The sequence below is a fragment of the Schistocerca americana genome, chromosome 6 (genome assembly GCF_021461395.2).
Source record: "Schistocerca americana isolate TAMUIC-IGC-003095 chromosome 6, iqSchAmer2.1, whole genome shotgun sequence".
NCBI lineage: Eukaryota > Metazoa > Arthropoda > Insecta > Orthoptera > Acrididae > Schistocerca > Schistocerca americana.
Window position 1 is genome coordinate 569915079 of NC_060124.1, and position 22370 is coordinate 569937448.

At 41.9% G+C, this 22370-nt stretch overlaps 1 protein-coding gene across 1 annotated transcript in view; it reads right to left on the reverse strand.

The window, feature by feature from the left end:
* Window positions 1-22370, reverse strand: part of LOC124619718 — a 1383482-nt gene that overhangs the window by 188213 nt on the left and 1172899 nt on the right. The window contains exon 4 of the mRNA XM_047146279.1: window positions 20102-20277. Coding sequence (XP_047002235.1) covers window positions 20102-20277 — 176 coding nt within the window. The remainder of the gene's footprint in view (window positions 1-20101; window positions 20278-22370) is intronic.

The following is a 22370-nucleotide window of genomic DNA, read 5'->3' on the forward strand; positions in this document are numbered from 1 at the left end:
AATTCTGACGGAATGTTATCTATCCCTTCTGCCTTATTTGACCGTAAGTCCTCCAAAGCTCTTTTAAATTCCGATTCTAATACTGGATCCCCTATCTCTTCTAAATCGACTCCTGTTTCTTCTTCTATCACATCAGACAAATCTTCACCCTCATAGAGGCTTTCAATGTATTCTTTCCACCTATCTGCTCTCTCCTCTGCATTTAACGGGGGAATTCCCGTTGCACACTTAATGTTACCACCAAGGGTTGTTTTGACTTTCCTGTATGCTGAGTCTGTCCTTCCGACAATCATATCTTTTTCGATCTCTTCACATTTTTCCTGCAGCCATTTCGTCTTAGCTTCCTTGTACTTCCTATTTATTTCATTCCTCAGCGACTTATATTTCTGTATTCCTGATTTTCCCGGAACATGTTTGTACTTCCTCCTTTCATCAATCAACTGAAGTATTTCTTCTGGTACCCAAGGTTTCTTCGCAGCTGCCATCTTTGTACCTACGTTTTCCTTCCCAACTTGTGTGATGGCCCTTTTTAGAGATGTCCATTCCTCTTCAACTGTACTGCCTACTGCGCTATTCCTTATTGCTGTATCTATAGCGTTAGAGAACTTCAAACGTATCTCGTCATTTCTTAGAACATCCGTATCCCACTTCTTTGCGTATTGATTCTTCCTCACTAATGTCTTGAACTTCAGCCTACTCTTCATCACTACTATATTGTGATCTGAGTCTATATCTGCTCCTGGGTACGCCTTACAGTCCAGTATCTGATTTCGGAATCTCTGTCTGACCATGATGTAATCTAATTGAAATCTTCCCGTATCTCCCTGCCTTTTCCAAGTATACCTCCTCCTCTTGTGATTCTTGAACAGGGTATTCGCTATTACTAGCTGAAACGTGTTACAGAACTCAATTAGTCTTTCTCCTCTTTCATTCCTTGTCCCATGCCCATATTCTCTTGTAACCTTTTCTTCTACTCCTTCCCCTACAACTGCATTCCAGTCACCCATGACTATTAGATTTTCGTCCCCCTTTACATACTGCATTACCCTTTCAATATCCTCATACACTTTCCCTATCTGTTCTTCTTCAGCTTGCGACGTCGGCATGTACACCTGAACTATCGTTGTCGGTGTTGGTCTGCTGTCGATTCTGATTAGAACAACCCGGTCACTGAACTGTTCACAGTAACACACCCTCTGCCCTACCTTCTTATTCATAACGAATCCTACACCTGTTATACCATTTTCTGCTGCTGTTGATTGTACCCGATACTCATCTGCCCAGAAATCCTTGTCTTCCTTCCACTTCACTTCACTGACCCCTAATATATCTAGATTGAGCCTTTGCATTTCCCTTTTCAGATTTTCTAGTTTCCCTACCACGTTCAAGCTTCTGACATTCCACGCCCCGACTCGTAGTACATTATCCTTTCGTTGATTATTCAACCTTTTTCTCATAATAACCTCCCCCTAGGCTGTCCCCTCCCGGAGATCCGAGTGGGGGACTATTCCGGAATCTTTTGCCAATGGAGAGATCATCATGACACTTCTTCAATTACAGGCCACATGTCCTGTGGATACATGTTACGTGGTTGCCATTGCCTTCTGCATCCTCATGTCGTTAATCATTGCTGATTCTTCCGCCTTTAGGGGCAATTTCCCACCCCTAGGACAAGAGAGTGCCCTGAACCTCTATCCGCTCCTCCGCCCTCTTTGAAAAGGCTGTTGGCAGAATGAGGCTGACTTCTTCTGCCGGAAGTCTTCGGCCGCCGATGCTGATTACTTATCAAAATTTACGCAGTGGCTGGGATCGAGCCCGGGACCGAAATCGTTTTGATTATGAATCAAAGACGCTACCCCTAGACCACAGGTACATCATTGGGATCTATTAGCTCGAAATTCAGCCTGTTTTTCACCTACTTGGGAGTCAAGTTGGTTGGTTACTCTAGGTAGCAAGGCTTTAGAGAAAATCTTGCAGATGACGGATGTCAGAGATAAGTTTCTGTAGTTGTTCATATCGGTCTACTTATCCTTGTTTTGGAGAGGATGGGTCACATGTGAGGTCCCTCTTCCTGGTAAGGTATCTTGGGCCCAACATTGCTTGACAACGTAGATCCCTCACTACTGAACCTATCAAAACGGTATCAAAAAAGTTGCTCCGAACTCATTAGGCCGAGGCCAGCCCCCTGTCACAGTATTACATCAGCGACTCGGTACAGATTGTTCATCTACACATTTCCACGTCTCTGCTATTATTCCTTCTTCGTCTGAGGCCTTGTTGTTCTCGAAGATCCTGATAATCTCCTCTATATCTTCGCTGGTTGGTGGTAATCAGTGGATTCATTGAATGGGTTTCATTGATGGTAAGTCTCTATTTAGGTTCCTGTGCACAAAGGGGCTTTAGCGAGTATCCTGCAAGAGGACTGGTGCAGACACACTCTGGGAACTATCATTATTAACGCAGTCAATCATTATATTCAGAGTACTCCAAAATGTACCTTTAACATTTTATCAGGCAATTAAGCATTTTAAATCATGCCACCGGCGCACTTCTGCCACTTGGTATTACCTACGAGCCCTGGCGCTCAATATTCGCTGTGGCAGTTATATGTCATATACTATCTGCATGTTTTAGTAGCTTTTAACCTAATCGGTATCGTATTGCACTGTAGGTCACCTGTGGATGTTCATATGGAATGAAATCGGTTGTGGCTTAAGAAATGCACGTAACATAACAGTTGCGGTTGTCTTATTAACGTTCTTATTGATTACTTCACTAGAATTTTGTAATCTGAAGTGTCATATCTGAAAAAACAATATAAAGGGGTCTTTTTTGCTTCCGTCAACATACTGTACGTATTACATGTGCTTAAAGATTTGCTAATATACGCAAATGGGCTAAAAAGTTAGGCACCCATAAGACACTTTTCACTGATAGCATGTGACACTGTCTCTTGTCTTGATAAACGTCTCGATACGAGGAATGGATTCCACAAATTTCTTCTTACATGTCATATCCAGCTGACGTCACTCGCTAATGATTAGATCAAGTTCGGATACAATGTGCATCCACATGCACATCTATACTCTGCAAACCACTGTGAACTGCATGACAGAAAGTACTTTCTGCTACACCAGCTAATAGTACTTCTTCCCGTTCCATTCACGTTTGGAATGCGGGGATAATCGTTGTTGAAATGCGTCTTTGTACCAAAAATATTCTAAAGGTTATATCAGAAAAATATTTCTTTATTTTCAGGTGATAAAAAATCTGTTTGTTACGAAACGTGCTCAGTTCAAGTTGCATCTCATGCCAAGTTGTAACGCAGATAAAAAACAGCACATTATAAAAAGTTTGTTTTATAATGTGCTGTTTCTAATCCACATAACAACATGGCGTGAGGTCCCACTTGAAATGAACATGTTTCATAACAAACAGATTCTTTGCAACCTGGAGACGATAGCGACCTCTGTCTAAACCGGATGTCTTAAGTAACAAATATTTATGAGATCTTGGCTTTAGAATGATTTTAACAAGTAAAACAGATTGTTTCTTCTCTTCTCAAAATGAGAAATTCAGCCTCATTGTGCGCTGTAATTGATGCACCGTGTTCGTCTCGATTCCTACGGGAGCTGCGGTGTATTGCTACACTGAAATCTTGTAACTAGGCTTCTTCCGGTCTTTCGTTTTTCGTTTTGAAAGTTAGCAAACCACAGACCGGTTAACATATTCCGGCAAGCTGCAGTCTCGACGGGCGTGTGATGGATCCGCGTTAAAAAGCTTACACATTCTTACCATCACTCATCTCACTGGACAGTTTCAATTGTCTGTGACTGACATCCCTTATGATGTATTCATTTTTAATGTATTCGTTTGTAATCTCAATGAGGCTTTCGATTGATAACATTCGTGTCACGAAATCAAAGCTACGAGTGAGACTCAGAGATACTGTGAGTAATCGAAAAAAATGGGCGAAAGAATATCATTACGTAGATAACACACATTGAGACGACATTACATTCATGTTTAATACGATATGCATGACCTTGTTAATAAGATACAAACAGCGTGACGGTGGACGTCACTATACATTTAATATTGTTAATGATAATTTGTGATGAATTTCAGTAGGGAATATATGTATTGCGATAGTACAATTAGAATCTCTAACTCCTTGAAGAGGTGCCTATATGACGACTGCAGATTAACACCATCTGTTATTCTTACAGCGTAATTTTGTTGATATCAATTATTCTGTAAGACACTATTGAGTGTGTTATATCCTAGCCAGTAATGCCACCCGGGCCCGCTGCCAAAAGGTTGACAGCATCAAAGTCCGGACGCCGTCCGCATAAGCAGCGCCAGCGAGACAGGAAATCGCCGCAAGTCTGCGCGCGCCACCGCTGGCTTCTGGCTTCTTAAGCGCTGGAGTCGCGAGCGCTAGGACAGTTGTGTATTCGCCGCTCAGTTGTATACTCGCCACCGAACTGGGTACTTGCTAGTCAGTTGTGTGTTCATCCCAGCAGAGTTGTTGTTTGTCGTCAGCCGACGCTGACCTAGCCGCTCCGACTCGAACTAGACAGATTTCTGTAGACATCGAGTTCACTACTGTGTTTCTGTATCTTCGTTAATAAAGATAAGTACCGACTTTTATTTAATCAGAGTGTTTGGGTTTTCATCTTTCTGTTCACTGTTCCAGCGGACCGGTCGGCCCGCTATTAAAAGTGTGGCGGTGACTTCGTAAGCCGTTTCTACAGCGAATTGCTTGTCGCTACGAACACCGCCACAAAAGAGTGGCAGTATGGAAGAAATTTCAGTAGGTAGATTTGCTTGTTTTGTATATGAAGAGCAGAAGTTACAGATTTTATCTGCGTCAGCAGGTCAGTAATATGTTTCTTCCAGTTCAAACTTTCATCCCAAGGATTAGGCTAACTGTACCCCGTTTACTGATTCTCGTTCGTATTGTACATAAATTGTTGGTGCGAATCTATTTCTTGTGTAGAACTCAAAATAGTATATTTCCTCAAAATTAAAGGAGAGTCCACTTTCTGAGTATAGTTTAATAATTATTTGAATAATGTCATTGACGAATTGTACTGTTACATTATTTCTAATGGGATTTATTGTAATACTAATATCGTCTGGAGACATTACTAATTCTGCCTGTTGAATGTCAAGTGGGATGTTATTCATATATATTAGAAATAGAATCGGATCCAAAACTGGACCATATGGCAGTTTATTTGTGATTTGTTTCATTTCTAAATTTTTCTCTCCTTTCAGCATTGTTTGAATTATTCAACACAACTTTCTGCATACTATTTATTAAGCTGATTCAAACCAGTTTTGTGTAGAGCCATGAATTTCATAAAACCTAAATATCTACACAGTTAAATACCTATAATCTACACAATTAAGCACTTTGGAAGGATCACAAAAAAATATCGTCTTGCGATATTTTAGTACTTTGTTCTTGTAATATATGACGACTGGATGTGTGAATAACATTCTTAGTCGAGATATAATTCTGGAATAGAAGCTGTGATTTGCTAAGTTAAATGTTTCCACTTAAATGTGAGACTTCTCTTCGTACATCAGTTTTTGATATATTTCGGAAAATACATCAGTAAGGGAGTTTGATGATAATTATTTACTGTTTTCTTTTCACATTTCTTTCAAAGAAGTTTAACAATAATGTCTATTTTATTCAGTCTGAAAAATTCCCTGTACCAGCGATTTAGTACATCTGCCAATAAAGACAATACTTATTAAGTTAAACTAACTTTTTAGAATTCTTCTGTTTGTTGCCAGAATTTTTGTAATTATGTTAATCTCAGTGAAGAATATTAGTGATACTTCTAGACGCCTAATGTTTTGTGGAGTGACACTTTTAATATATTCTCTAGCTTCTTCAATTGAACTGTATTTACACATTGTTTGCAACCTGTTAATTGTAAGTCAGAACATTGTCTTTTAGTTTAATTGTTACACACTGACCGGTCTCCGTATCACCCATTTCTCAGTATCCAGTATAGTTTTACTCCTTTTATCTGTTTTATTAATTTCTGTTGGGACCTGCTTATTTTTGGACAGTTAAATGACTTTCCTTAAAATGTCACATATCTTTTTTGTAGAATGCAGTTAATGTCGGATCTTGAGCGTTTTTGGCCTATGTTTAAATTTCCCTTTTTCTCTCACATGAAGTTTTAATCCCTTTAGATATCCACTGCTTACTTGCTTTTTAATAAACATTAGAGGTTCAAATGGTTCAAATGGCTCTGAGAACTATGTGACTTAACTTCTGTAGTCATCAGTCGCCTAAAACTTAGAACTAATTAAACGTAACTAACCTAAGGTCATCACACACATCCATGCCCAAGGCAGGATTCCAATATTAGAGGAAAGCTACTTTTAAATACTGACACAAAGTTACTATGGAATGTATTGAGTTTCACATTATCATCCCTTTCTACTCATATATATAGGGCGAATCACGTAAAACGTAACACCCCTTTTATTTTGTGAATGGCTGCACATACCGAAACGCTGTTTTCGCAATTGTTAGTGCGGCAAGGGATACATATAGTTTTTTGTGGTTAATGTTTTTAGCGCTAGTATCACCTGCGATATTGATGTAAATATGTTCTTCTAAGTGGAACTGTATACTTTTTATAACTGCTTTCCGTAACTCTTGAGAAGACAATTACAATGAAATAGCGCTGTTAATCTTAACGTTGAATCTTGTCGTAAGAACGTAGAGAAATGTTCTAGAATGTGAGATCACGGTGGTCGCAAACGGCATTTGCGGTGCAAACACAGTCAAGCAGCATCTCGAACCGCGCTGCTTAGTTATGCACCGTAAGGGAGGCCTGCACTACGAGACTAAAATTTTATTTCCCATTGAACCAACTTTCGACCTAGATGCAGGTTCTACTGCTAATGTTGTATATGGAGGTACGACATAGGCTAGAATCAAGTGTATCACAAAAGGCTTAGGGAAACTATTTCACATTTGTGTATCCTCCCAGGTTTATGTGAGGTGAAACAAGGAAATCAACAGTTCTTTCTTCAAAAACAAAGAGGACTGAAGCGCTGCGAAAAGCAACTACTCTATTAAATGTGTGTTAGAAGAAAGGTTTGATCGTTCTTTTCCCGTACGTGGCTGTGTGCTTGTCAGAGGTGAAACCCGTAAGTAGGCTGTTTAGGTATTTTAATTGGTAACGCCACGTAGCGCTCTGTATGAAAACCACTGGCTGTGCTGTGTGCAGTCTGTGGCTTGTTTGCATTGTTGTCTGCCATGGTAGTGTTGGGCAGCTGGATGTTAACAGCGAGTAGCGTTGCGCAGTTGGAGGTGAGCCGCCAGGAGTGGTGGATGTGGGGAGAGAAATGGCGGAGTTTGAAATTTGTAAGACTGGATGTCATGAACTGCTATATATATTATGACCTCTGAACACTATTAAGGTAAATACATTGCTGTGTTTGTCTCTGATTTTGTTTCATTTGTTGCATTAATTGCAATAATAATGTACACTCCTGGAAATGGAAAAAAGAACACATTGACACCGGTGTGTCAGACCCACCATACTTGCTCCGGACACTGCGAGAGGGCTGTACAAGCAATGATCACACGCACGGCACAGCGGACACATCAGGAACCGCGGTGTTGGCCGTCGAATGGCGCTAGCTGCGCGGCATTTGTGCACCGCCGCCGTCAGTGTCAGCCAGTTTGCCGTGGCATACGGAGCTCCATCGCAGTCTTTAACACTGGTAGCATGCCGCGACAGCGTGGACGTGAACCGTATGTGCAGTTGACGGACTTTGAGCGAGGGCGTATAGTGGGCATGCGGGAGGCCGGGTGGACGTACCGCCGAATTGCTCAACACGTGGGGCGTGAGGTCTCCACAGTACATCGATGTTATCGCCAGTGGTCGGCGGAAGATGCACGTGCCCGTCGACCTGGGACCGGACCGCAGCGACGCACGGATGCACGCCAAGACCGTAGGATCCTACGCAGTGCCGTAGGGGACCGCACCGCCACTTCCCAGCAAATTAGGGACACTGTTGCTCCTGGGGTATCGGCGAGGACCATTCGCAACCGTCTCCATGAAGCTGGGCTACGGTCCCGCACACCGTTAGGCCGTCTTCCGCTCACGCCCCAACATCGTGCAGCCCGCCTCCAGTGGTGTCGCGACAGGCGTGAATGGAGGGACGAATGGAGACGTGTCGTCTTCAGCGATGAGAGTCGCTTCTGCCTTGGTGCCAATGATGGTCGTATGCGTGTTTGGCGCCGTGCAGGTGAGCGCCACAATCAGGACTGCATACGACCGAGGCACACAGGGCCAACACCCGGCATCATGGTGTGGGGAGCGATCTCCTACACTGGCCGTACACCACTGGTGATCGTCGAGGGGACACTGAATAGTGCACGGTACATCCAAACCGTCATCGAACCCATCGTTCTACCATTCCTAGACCGGCAAGGGAACTTGCTGTTCCAACAGGACAATGCACGTCCGCATGTATCCCGTGCCACCCAACGTGCTCTAGAAGGTGTAAGTCAACTACCCTGGCCAGCAAGATCTCCGGATCTGTCCCCCATTGAGCATGTTTGGGACTGGATGAAGCGTCGTCTCACGCGGTCTGCATGTCCAGCACGAACGCTGGTCCAACTGAGGCGCCAGGTGGAAATGGCACGGCAAGCCGTTCCACAGGACTACATCCAGCATCTCTACGATCGTCTCCATGGGAGAATAGCAGCCTGCATTGCTGCGAAAGGTGGATATTCACTGTACTAGTGCCGACATTGTGCATGCTCTGTTGTCTGTGTCTATGTGCCTGTGGTTCTGTCAGTGTGATCATGTGATGTATCTGACCCCAGGAATGTGTCAATAAAGTTTCCCCTTCCTGGGACAATGAATTCACGGTATTCTTATTTCAATTTCCAGGAGTGTATTAGTGTCTGGAATCTGTTCCTCTATGCTTTACGGCAGTGCATTTGCACCGGCAACACATTTTGACAAGCAGAAAATGTGTCTTGACTTATTTGAGAAAACGGTGAGGACGCAAAACCTGAATCTACAGAATTTGCAAGATTGTGTCCAGTCATTTCGGAAAGTTTCAAAAGTTACACACAATGGAACAAAAGCTTCAAAAGTTAGACTCTGTGGAACATACGCTTCAACAAACACGTGAAGCTTTAACTATTGAGTTATATTAAATCGACTCGAAATGTCAAAAAGTCTGCAATGACGTAAAAACACAAATTTGTGAGCATTTCCTACCTATTTTTTTGCAGCATGAAAATGCATTACAGAATCACAAATTAGCCACAAAAGAACTGCAAACTACTGTTCATGAAAATCATGAGACCTTGCAAGCTAAAATTGACTCAGTTGCATCTACTGATTCGGTTATGCAACTTGCAAAAACTCAGGAAAACTTAAAGGACACAGTAGATACGATTTCCACACAAATGGACACTCTGAAATTTGGTTCAGAAAAACACTGAAGAAATAAGTACACTATCGGAGAAAGTAGCCGAACTTTCGGATCAGTTCACTAACTTATCTACGAAGGTAAATGATAATCTGAATGACACAAAACCGGTAGTCTTTAAAGACACAGAAGAGTGCGAACAAATTAGGAAATTCAAACAAAATCAGAATCAAATTAATACGCAACACCAAAGAGAAATCCGGGAAGTACAAGATCAGCTGACACAGTTAATACAAGAATTATATATTTCAGAGGACACTCGCCTCCAATACGGGAAGAGGGACATAGAAGTACGGAACAGCAACAAAATAATAACACAGTGCATTTCGGAAATTATGAAAGAAATTTGCAAGATACACCGGATTTTGAAATGGAACTGCCGATACGGCGTAACAATGACCGACATGCGACTCTCCGACATGATGATTTTGACTATAAGCTGTTCATTACTACACGTAAATTCAAAACATTTAAGAATTCTGGCAACGACATTCATCCACAAGCGTGGCTTCATCAATTCTCTCATTGTTTTCCTCCCAACTGCTCATCAGAGCACAGATTAGAATTTATGTGTGGCTATTTAGAGAATGAAGCAGCTGTAAGAATGCGATCGGTCATTCACGACTGCCACAGTGAAGGAGATTTTATCGTGCCTTCCTCTCAGCATATTGGTCTCAAGCTACACAAGACCGAGTAAAACATAGCATCATAATGATGAAACATTTCGAACAATCTGAATTTTATAGTCTTGTGAAATATTTTGAAGACATGTTGCAAAAGAATCAGTACCTGTCAAACCCATACAGCCCCTCAGAACTCATCCGCATTTGCTTAATCAAATTACCTGAACATTTACGACGTATTATTTTGGCAGGACGTTGCAAAGACGTCATTGAAGCTTTTCAGGGACTCTTACAAGAATTAGAAATTGACACAGACAGTCGCCGGATGCGAAAACAGGAACACAACAATTACAGGTCACATCTGTCGCAATTCCGCGATGAAAGAAATAATAACTGGACACGACTAGGCTATTCTCACAACACAAATCGTGACCAAAACAGACACCACCCGTATGACAACCGTTGGCAGTGTAGTAATAATTACAGGGAAAGATCACCTCTCCATGGTAGTGACTATCACAGAGACAGTCAGAGAAACAGGCAATATGGGAACCAAAATAATTATTATCAAGGGAGACAGAATAACTTTAGATGCAACGGTCCAGCGCGCAGTTACGATTCAGGGAGAAATTCTCCACCACGTGACCAACAAGAAAGAAACTATGGAATCTACCGACATGACGACAAACGATATGATCGTAACGACAGACCTGAATTGCATCAGAACTGGCGGGATTCAAACAGGGCAGGCCCTCTCGACAAGGTGAATTTGTAGATGTTAGATCTCCAAATCACAATAACGATGCGCGCCAACAAAGAAACAGACAATGACTCGCACCACAGGCAGCCACGTGCGCCGGCTGGCTCAGGGAAAAATAACATAGATGCTAACCTTGAGAAAAATTCCAGTATTCCTTACTGAGATATACAACATGATAATTGCGTTGAAGATGAAACTATACGCACAAGAAAGGGTAAAAAATTGCACCACATTTCACATTTAAAACCGTTTATTGAAAGATAATCTGCTTTTTAACTTTGTCTTTGCCATAAAACTTTTCACTTCACGTTACTAGTATGTGTTGTCACACTTTGAAACTGTTATCATGCAACAATGTATTGAAGTTAACTATCCAGGCTAGAACCTAGGGAACATATTTAGACAGTAATTACCACTGCATTGTGATAGTGAACAGAGGACACAGTGTTACTACGTGTGTACATTCTTGCTTGTTAGTTGCACGATTATGTAACGACTATAAGGCTTACATACTTAGAACATATACTGCTAATGAGATTTTAATGCAACATTTTGGTTTACTTGAAAAGACATTCCTTATTTGAATTAGTTTTTGTGAGATTAAAGGTGACTTGGTATTTGGTTTCATTGACAGCTACACGATTATATCACGACGGTACTAATGTGTGACACAATTTACATTGTTGCTTTTGTGCTGTATCTGCTTTAGATCACATTGTATAGCTACAATGAGACAGCTTTTTTTGTAGCACAACAATACTTTACAGTGTAGTAGTTTTTTGATCACAGTAATGTACATAATAACTACAATATCTATGCGCATAGCATTTCACTTTTGCTTATGATGGGGTAAGTACATTGACTTCTGCAGAAACAGATTTCGGAGGACGATAACAACGACACTTCCACATAATTATCTTCCAGCAAGACGCACATTTAGCGCTAAAAGACACGTATTTGAGTGATTACTTTTGTACTTAAAACATTTTTTTTAATGATTTTTGTATTACAGTGATACAAAGGTTTTTCCTGATACATTTGATTCCATTGATGTAATCTGTAAAACCTGAGGGTATAATTACATTAATCCTCAGGGGGGTACACACTTACTTTGTGTACCATGTGTTTGGCAAGCTCAAGGAGTCTTAGCTAATATGGTATGTGCTTATACAAATTGACACATCGGTACCATATTTCTCTAACACAGAATTACACAGCCATCTGATTATTTAACAGAGAAACAAACATTTATTTTACTACATCAATGACAGATGTTTACGTAATTACACAGTTGGATAACTTCACACTTATGAAATTGTATTTTGTGTGTACTTTGTGAACTGTTCATATATTTTTCAGAACCATTGTGATACTATTAGTTGATGCTATATGAGGAATTTGATTATGCTATGTATTTATTATGATGAAATATTGAAGTGTCGACGAATATGTATATAGGTAATAAGGTAAGGAATGAGTAGTGTTTAGGCACTCTGATTTGAGAAAAATGATGTTGGAAAACAAGAATCGTACTTTAAGAGTTATGAAATGTGTGTAAATGCGTGAATGTATCACAATGCCGGCAAAATTTTTTTGGACACTGTTATATTTATAAGATTTTGTTTCTACAGATTTGTAACGCAAATATTTCGACCTGTGAAATTTTATTTGTATCAAACTGTCACTGTAGCGGAAACTGATGTCATAAATATTTCGGTAAGGAAGGTAGGTCACCTTGACGTAATGCACTACAAGCACCCAGCTGTGCGACAGTCACCTGGAAAAAAGCCATTAGTGTCTGCCTTTCAGAAGCACAGGTGGAGAAAAAAGGAGGCCATTAACCTCGCTTTTGACATTCCTTTGTAGAAAGCATCGCAAATACGACATGCTCATTACTTGGAAACATATCGTACTTTGTGCTAATTACTGAAATGCTTCTGAACTGATGGGAAATATTCGTACATCTGCACACCCGATTATGACAAGTGTCTTTCTACGATAATTGAGAGAATTTCTACTGACTTATGAAATGCCACATAGCTGTTGAATGATGTTTTTATGCTTTGGTTTGCATAATTGCCCATTTCATTTGATATCTGTTTTCCAGCTGTGTTGCAGCATTGGTTTTATAAAATAAACTTAAATGCATTTGCTAATGTGAACACTTTCTGTCAACAGATCTATTAAATAATTATTTTATGATCCACATTCTTCGAAAAATGAGCTCTTGGAATGGAAAGAACAATAAGAAGGGGCTAATAACAGTAACTGCATATATAATTTTCTTTTGAAGTACTTGGTAATTTTTTGTAGAATAACATTTTGTGGTGCACCACTTTAATTACATAGACATTAAGATGTGAATAGACATTTCCCTTATCTGCATTGTTGTCTTTAGTGTAATATTTTTTTTGCTTGAGCTTTGTCATGTTTAGATATAAGTTATTGCATTTGCTGCTGCTGTTTGCCAGGCATAGTGCTACTAAATTTCACTTTGTATTACTCTGTTAAGCTAGTTTTACTACTGATTTATTTTTCTTGTTGCTGCACATTGGCTCATATTAGTTGTAATGTTGCATTTGCTTGGTAATTTAGATTTACTGTAGCTTGCTTTGCCAATTTCCATTTTTTTGTCATTGCTGTTTGTGTTAATTGTTTTGTGCTGCAGCATTGCCTCATCCCTTAGTTCAGCATCTGAGCTCAGTAGATTTAAGTTAGCTTAAGATGGGGTATGCTATATGTGAGAACGAGTTGTGATAAATTGGAAGAAATGCATTGAGAAGCTATAAGAAAATGGTCTGGCCAAAAAGGAATTTTGAAAGAGGATGTCAACAGAATACAGAAAGCATGCTTGGATAGGATTTTTTTGGTGGAAACAAATGTTGAAATAAGGGGAAAGATCTACAGAACGAAGTTTTGGATTGGACTGCAGTACCAAATGTCACACCGAAAACGAACCCTGTCTTTCCTTTTGTATTATTCCGCTATGTGTTTATGCACCCTTGTGTATTTGTCTTTTTCCTGTCTTTATGTGTTTAGGTAATAAGATTTAAGTTGTAGAATTTTTAAAATACTATGTTATTTTCTTTGTAAGGATCTTTAGACATTATTTATTCTGTTCTGTTTTAATGCTCATGTGTGAAATTAATGTTTCGAAAACTAATCTCATTATTTTATATATTTACTTATGTCATAATTCCCGTAACACTGATGTATATGTTTATTTCTATTCTTTTGTAAAGTCTGTGTTACTACAAATGTCATCTGTACTGTTATGTTCTTTAATGATGTATTTTGTACCTTTGTTATTGTATTCTCGTTTTATAAAATTGTAATTGACACCAGTTCATCAAATTAAGCTACATTTCACAGCACACGTTTCTGTTGGTCATAGTATATGCACAATATAGGAAAAAAAAACACTGCAATTTTACTGTGATGAATGATCAGGACTGCCTTTATGAACTGTGAGAAAATTTTAGCTTTTGACCAACATTGTATCAATAAGTGTGTGCATTTGATATATTTGTTATTGTAATTATGAAAAATTTTATCAAATCATTATTGGCCACTGCCCAAAACAATTTGTAAAATTTTTTGTGGGGAGCGTGGGGGCTATGTAAGTAGGCTGTTTAGGTTTTTTTTATTGGTAACGCCACGTAGCGCTCTGTATGAAAATCACTGGCTGTGCTGTGTGCAGTTTGTGGCTAGTTTGCATTGTTGTCTGTCATTGTAGTGTTGGGCAGCTGGATGTTAACAGTGCGTAGCGTTGCGCAGTTGGAGGTGAGCCGCCAGCAGTGGTGGATGTGGAGAGAGAAATGGCGGAGTTTTGAAATTTGTAAGACTGGGTGTCATGAACTGCTATATATATTATGACCTTTGAACACTATTAAGGTAAATACATTGTTTGCTCTCTATCAAAATCTTTCTTTTGCTAACTTTGCCTATCGGTAGTTAGTGCCTCCAGTAGTTTGAATCTTATATTTAGCTGGCAGTAGTGGCGCTCGCTGTATTGCAGTAGTTCGAGTAACGAAGATTTTTGTGGGGTAAGTGATTTGTGAAACGTATAGGTTAATGTTAGTCAGGGCCATTCTTTTGTAGGGATTTTTGAAAGTCAGATTGCGTTGCGCTAAAAATATTGTGTGTCAGTTTAAGCACAGTCATGTACAATTTTTCTAAGGGGACGTTTCAACATTTGTGTATCGTCCCAGGTTTACGTGAGGTGAAACAGGGAAATCAACAGTTCTTTTTTCAAAAACAAAGAGGACTGATGCGCTGCGAAAAGCAACTACTGTATTCAATGTGTGTTAGAAGAGAGGTTTGACCGCTCTTTTCCCGTACGTGGCTGTGTGCTTGTCAGAGGTGAAATACATGTTGTCGGACAATTATCTCTTCCTACACTGCTCTAAATTATATCATGTGGGATACACTCGTTGAACTACACATTTTATTAAAAATACTTTAGTGACCACGTGTACACTGCAAAAAAAATACTCTGAACGAAACGTCGTTTTATGCTGAACGTAAGCGCATAATGACCAGCTACGTGCAATACACGCTTTCGACATATTCGACGCTGCAGTGCAATTTCGTACACACGTAAATAAAATAAACTAGTAACTAACAATGAATTGGTAACCGTTCGCAAGAACTATGAACAGATGTAGTTGCAGTAGATGATGCGGTAGAGCATATACCGGCCATTCGACGACACACATCGTCTCGCGTAGTTGGAGCTTCGTCGTAGACTGCATTTTCAGTGCTCCCCAAATAAATAAATCTAGAAGAGCCAAATCAGGGGACCTCCCGACCCATTTGACAACAGAATTTCGTACTATCCAATGTCCAGCAAAGTTCACGTTCAGTATTTGCCTTGCAGCACAGGACGAGTGACCTCGACAACCGCCGTGTTGCAGCCTTCATACACAGTCGAATATCCCGTGGTACCTGTTCTAGAACAACCAGTAGAATATTCGTCAGCAAATGTACGTACGAATGTCCATATACACTGAAGAGCGAAAGAAACTGGTACAACTGTCTAATATCGTGTAGAGCCCCCGCGGACGCGCAGAAGTGATACAACACGACGAGGCATGGACTTGACTAATGTTTGAAGTAGAGCTGGAGAGAATTAGCACCATGAATCCTGCAGGGCTGTCCATAAATCCGTAAGCGTACCGGGAGGTGGAGATCTCTTCTGAACAGCACGTGGCAAGGCATCCCAGATACGCTCAATATTGTTGATGTCTGGGGAATTTGGTGCCCAGCGGAAGTGTTTAAACTCATAAAAATAGTCCTCTTGCCACTCTGTAGCAATTCTGGACGAGTGGGGTGTCGCATTGTCTTGCTGTGATTGCACAAGTCCATCGGAATGCACAATGGACATGAAAGGATGCAGGTGATCAGACAGGATGCTTCTGTGCGTGTCACCTGTCAGAGGCGTATCTAGACGTATCAGGGGTCCCATTTCCCAACAACGCCCCACATCATTACAGAGCCTCCGCCAGCTTGAGCAGTCCCCTGCTGACATGCAGAGTCCATGGATTCATGAAGTTGTCTCCATACCCGTACACGTCCATCCGCTCGATACAGTTTTAAACGAGCCCCGTGCAACTAGGCAATATGCTTCCAGTCAACAACAGTCCAATGTCGACGTTTAGGGGCCCAGGTGAGGCGTAAAGCTTTGTGTCGTGCAGTCGTCAAGGGTACACGAGTGGGCCTTCGGCTCAAAAAGCCCATGTCGATGATTTTTTGATGAATGATTCGCACGCTGACACTTGTTGATGGCCCAGCACTGAAATCTGCAGCAGTTTGCGAAAGGGCTGCACTTCTGTCTAGCTGAACGATTCCCTTCCGTCGTCCTTGGTCCCGTTCTTGGAGGATCTTTTTCCAGCCTCGGTGGTATCGGAAATTCAAGGTTTGCCGGATTCCTGACATTCACGGTACAATCATGAAATGGTCGTACGAGAAAATCCCCACTTGATCGCTACCTCGGAAATGCCGTGTCCCATTCCTCGAGCATCGACTATAATACCACTTTTAAACTCACTTAAATCTTGATAACCTGCCTGCGGTAACTGATCTAACAACTCCGTCAGACACTTGACTTATATAGGAGTTACAGACCGCAGCGCTTTATTCTGCGTGTTTACATATCTGTATTTGAATACGCATGCCTATACCAGTTTCTTTGGCGCTTCAGTGTAGAACGCCTCAGATGAAATTAGGTTCCCCAATGAAATTTCCTATGATGCCGCAGCATCCGTTTACGCTCCACGGCCGTTGATTTAGCACCTGACGAAGTCAGTGTGGATTTTCGGCTATCCAATAGTGCATGCTACGCAAATTTACACTGGCGGGTGTAGTAAACAGAGCTTCAGCGGTAAAGAGCACACACTGGACGAACGTAGGATCGTCTCTCTGTTGCTGTAGGACAAACCGACAAAAATGTGTACGACGCTCTAAATCACGGTCGTAGAGAGCCTGATGTAATACCACGTGAGAGGGATGGAAATTCTGTCGCTGCAGATGCGAATGACACTCGTCTGGCTGATTCCACATTCATTTGCAATATTCCCCATAGCATTGTGCGGATTCATTACCGTCGTAGCCAGGACAGCTTCTTCGTGTTGTCTGTCAGTTTCTGTCTTCTTTCTTGTCCCCTTTTTGACGAACAAGCAGCGCATCGTCACAAGCGTTTTACTAAGTGGTGCAACTACATGGCGCGTCGGACGTTGGCGATCCGGATGGATAGCTCTAAACCGCTCTACTGTTTATACAGCATTTCTTTTAAATGGCTCTGAGCACTAAGGGCATTAACTTCTGAGGTCATCAGTCCAATAGAACTTAGAACTACTTAAACCTAACTAACATAAGGACATCACAAACATCCATGCCCGAGGCAGGATTCGAACCTGCGACCGTAACGGTCACGCGGTTCCAGACTGTAGCGACTAGAACCGCACGGCGACTCCGGTCGGCATTTCTTTTAAAAAACTGTTCAAATGGCACTGAGCACAATGGGACTTAACTTCTAAGGTCACCAGTCCCCTAGAACGTAGAACTACTTAAACCTAACTGACATACGGACACTACACACAGCGATGCCAGAGGCAGGATTCGAACCTGTGACCGTTGCGGTCGCGCGGTTCCAGACTGTAGTGATTAGAAGCGCTCGGTCACCCCGGCCGGACCGAGCGGGGTGGCGCAGTGGTTAGACACTGGACTCGCATTCGGGAGGACGACGGTTCAATCCCGCGTCCGCCCATCCTGATTTAGGTTTTCCGTGATTTCCCTAAATCACTCCAGGCAAATGCCGGGATGGTTCCTCTGAAAGGGCACGGCCGACTTCCTTCCCGATCCTTCCCTAATCCGATGAGACCGATGACCACGCTGTCTGGTCTCCTTCCCCAAACCAACCAACCAACCAAGCATCACCCCGGCCGGCCGCAATTCTTTTACATTCACCATATAAAAGAAGTATACGAAATAAACGAAGTGTTAGGTCTTACGTGACTCACCCTGTATACCTCAACGCATACTACCAGTTTACTTTATTGTTAGAACACTTTGCCCCATTGTCATTAATAAGCCTCACTGAATTGCATTAACTTGCTCAGAGTTTGAAGTCACAAGAAAATTGTATTTGTGTACAAGAAGAATGTAAGGGATCGCGCTTGATGTCGTGATTGGTAGGCAACATCAACAAAAACCAGCATGACGTATTGTGCATGTATCAGTGAAAAGATCATTTGTTGTTTTATTGCACGCGTGTCGAACAGTCGCTATAAACAGTCACATCCATGGAATATCTGAGAGATAATTGGCTCTGAGCACTATGGGACTTAACATCTATGGTCATCAGTCCCCTAGAACTTCGAACTACTTAAACCTAACTAACCTAAGGACAACACACAACACCCAGTCATCACGAGGCAGAGAAAATCCCTGACCCCGCCGGGAATCGATCCCGGGAACCCGGGTGTGGGAAGCGAGAACACTACCGCACGACCACGAGCTGCGGACTGAGAGATAATTAAGGAAGAATGAGCACACGAGCATGATCACAGAATAGGCAAATACCGGACTGAAATTCACTTCAAGAATCCTCAATAAATGCACTAAACGAGAGGAAGAAGTATAATTCACAAAACTCTCGTTCGATCGACATCTGAGTACTGCTCAGACTGAGACCCATCTCAGGTAGGACGGACATTTGCTGTTAACACTTGCTGTAAGCAACCACCTCAGTGTGGCTCTGAGCACTATGGGACTTAACTTCCGAGGTCATCAGTCCCCTAGAACATAGAACTACTTAAAATTAAGTAACCTAAGGACAGCACACACATCCATGCCCGAGGCAGGATTCGAACCTGCGACCGTAGCGGTCACGCGGCTCCAGACTGAAGCGCGTAGAACCGCTCGGCCACAGCGGCTGGTCCCACCTCAGTGTCCTTTTGCCTATACACATGTTGGAACATATGGTGACATGAACTGCCTCACGTCTGTTGAATTATAATGAAACTGCTCTGAAGATGTTTATTTTTTAGCCGAAATATAGGTTTACAATCATACTAAAAGCTAATGGGATTGCGATTGACTGCTGTGTGCCTCTCCTTCCTCTCTCGCTCAGGCACATAATGGTTCAACGATATTTGTTACATCGTTTAGTGTTATAAGAATATATGCGAAGAATATTGTATATCAGTATGAAGCTACAATAATGGTGCAATAAATTATATTGTCGCTACACTGTTAATAGAGTAAATGATGACTGTCTTTGTAATTGATTGTGAGTAAATATATGGTCGCAATGCGAATGAATTTAGTAGGCAGTACGCAATTAGATATTGCAAAGAGGGTACCAGATACTAAAATGTGAAAGTGAACCGCGGTAGCGTTCTCGCTTCCCACGCCCGGGTTCCCGGGTTCGATTCCCGGCGGGGTCAGGGATTTTCTCTGCCTCGTGATGGCTGGGTGTCGTGTGCTGTCCTTAGGTTAGTTAGGTTTAAGTAGTTCTAAGTTCTAGGGGACTGATGACCATAGATGTTAAGTCCCATAGTGCTCAGAGCCATTTGAACCATTTTTGAAAGTGAACCACCATAACTGTATATAACAAATAAGCGAGAAAGCAAGCTTCGTAAATGAGGTGCTTATACAAACACGATCACTTGGTTTACAGTGAGACCAATGTGGCGCGTCTGGAGGAAACACACACACATACCGGCAGCTCCTTGATGCTGAGGTCGGGTCTTCGACTGCCGACGGGCTCGTCGTTGATGTAGAAGGAGAGCTGCGCCGCCGGCCTGGACGGGGGCGCCGTGCAGTTGGCCCTCAGCAGGTCCCCCGGGTAGTAGCGCTCACGCTCCGCCACCAGCGTGGGCGGACCCTCGGGCAGCGCTGCAACACAGGCAGGCAGCGTGCGTCACAACACTGGGTTGTAGCTCCTAACAGTGTGTGGAAGAGCAGCATCACAGACCAAAGGCACCGCCTGACAAAGTGTGTTAGCACCTAAAAGCTCTGTGCTAAGAAACGTCCCACAGGGCTTGATTCTGGGTCCTCACTTTTCATGACACCTTAATTACATGTTAATGTATGATCGGGTAAATTGTTAAGAGAAATTTGTGACAGTATAAGGTTCAGCACTGGAATTGAGCTTCAAGGTGAAAGGAGATCAATGATACAATTAGCTGACGACATTGCTATCCTCAGCGAAAGTGAACAAGAATTACGTGATCTGCTGGATAGAATGAACAGTCTGAGTACAGAATATGGATTGAGAGTAAATCGAAGAAAGATGAAAGTAATGAGAAGTAGCAGAAATGAGAACAGCGAGAAAATTAACATCAGGTTTGATGGTCACAAAATAGTTACCGAATTCTGCTACCTACGCAGCAAAATAACCAATGACGGATGGAGCAAGAAGAACATCAAAGGCAGACTAGCACTGGCAAAAGGGGCATTTCTGGCCAAGAGAAATCTACTATTATCAAACGTAGGCCTTAATATGAAGAAGAAATTTCTGAGACTGTTCGTTTGGAGTACAGCATTGTACGGTAGTGAAACATGGACAGTGGGTGTGGGTAAACTGGAACGGAAGAGAATCGAAGCATTTGAGATGTGGTGCTGAAGACGAATGTTGAAAATTAGATGTACAGAAAAGGTAAGGAATGAGGAGGTTCTGCCCAGAATCGGCGACGAAAGGAATATGTGGAAAACGCTGTCAAGGAGAAGGGAGAGCATGATAGGACATCTGTTAAGACCTCATGGAATGACTTCCACGGAATTAGAGTGAGCGGTATAGGCAAAAAAATGTAGAGATTGGAATACATCCAGCAAATAATTGAGGACGTAGGTTGGAAGTGCTACTCTGAGATGAAGAGGTTGCCACAGAAAAGGAATTCGTGGCGGGCCCCACCAAACCAGTCAGAAGTCTGATGACCAATGAAAAGGAGATTTCAAGGTAGGGAAGATGCCGAAGATTGGCAGAGATCAAGCAACCTTCATATTCATGTTATATATTAGTAGCGTCGCAGACGGTATTATCAGTAATCTCCGACTGTTGTCAGATGCTGCAGTTCTTTGTAAAAAAGTACTGTCTGAGAACAACTGGGCAAATTTTCTTTCTGTCTTGATAAATTATCGAAGAGTATTAAATACTGACAACTTGCTATAAATGGTCACGAATGTAATGTAAAAATGTGTGCTTCATCTCTTATTAATACCTGGGTGCTGAAACTTGTGGAGACAGGAAACTGAACGAAAGTATAAGCTTAATCGTAAGTAAAACAAGTGATAAACGTCCGCTCATTTATAGAATACTGAATAATGTAAGCAGGGTGTATTGGAGGTATACAAAGATGGCTACCGCAAATTAGTTTGTCTCCCGAGTGCGTCGCGGAAGTGCTGAAAAATGTGAAGATACACGTCAGGTGTACGACTTAAGCCTAATTACAGTGTTTAAAGAACTAACATTAATTGAGAATTTAGGAACATTCTACAGACTCCAGTGTATATTTCCCGTACGAACAGTGAAGACGACATTAGAATAATTACAACGGGCACAGAGAGAATTAAGCAATAATTCTTTCCGTGATCGAAAGGCGAATGGAAATTGGAAGCAATCTTATTCTGTTGTGCAAAGGCAAGTAGCGTCCGCCATATAATTGACAGTAGTTTGCAGGGTATAGATGTAGATGTTCTCGTATTGCATGGATTGCTGGGAGAGATGTTTCTGACAGGTGAGAAGAACTCAAAGATGTACAGAACGACTTAAAGCTCAAATTGTAACAGTACAGTGCAGTTATGAATAACAGTGTAAAATATATCATTTTTCAGAGTCCCCCTTTGAACGAAGTCGAAATACTCTTAAGCTGTCCGCCCCTGGCAGCTGAGTGGTCAGAGCGACGGAATGACATACCTAACGGCCCGGGTTCGATTGCAGTCTAGACCGGAGATTTTCTCCGCTCAGGGACTGAGTGTTGTGTTGTCCT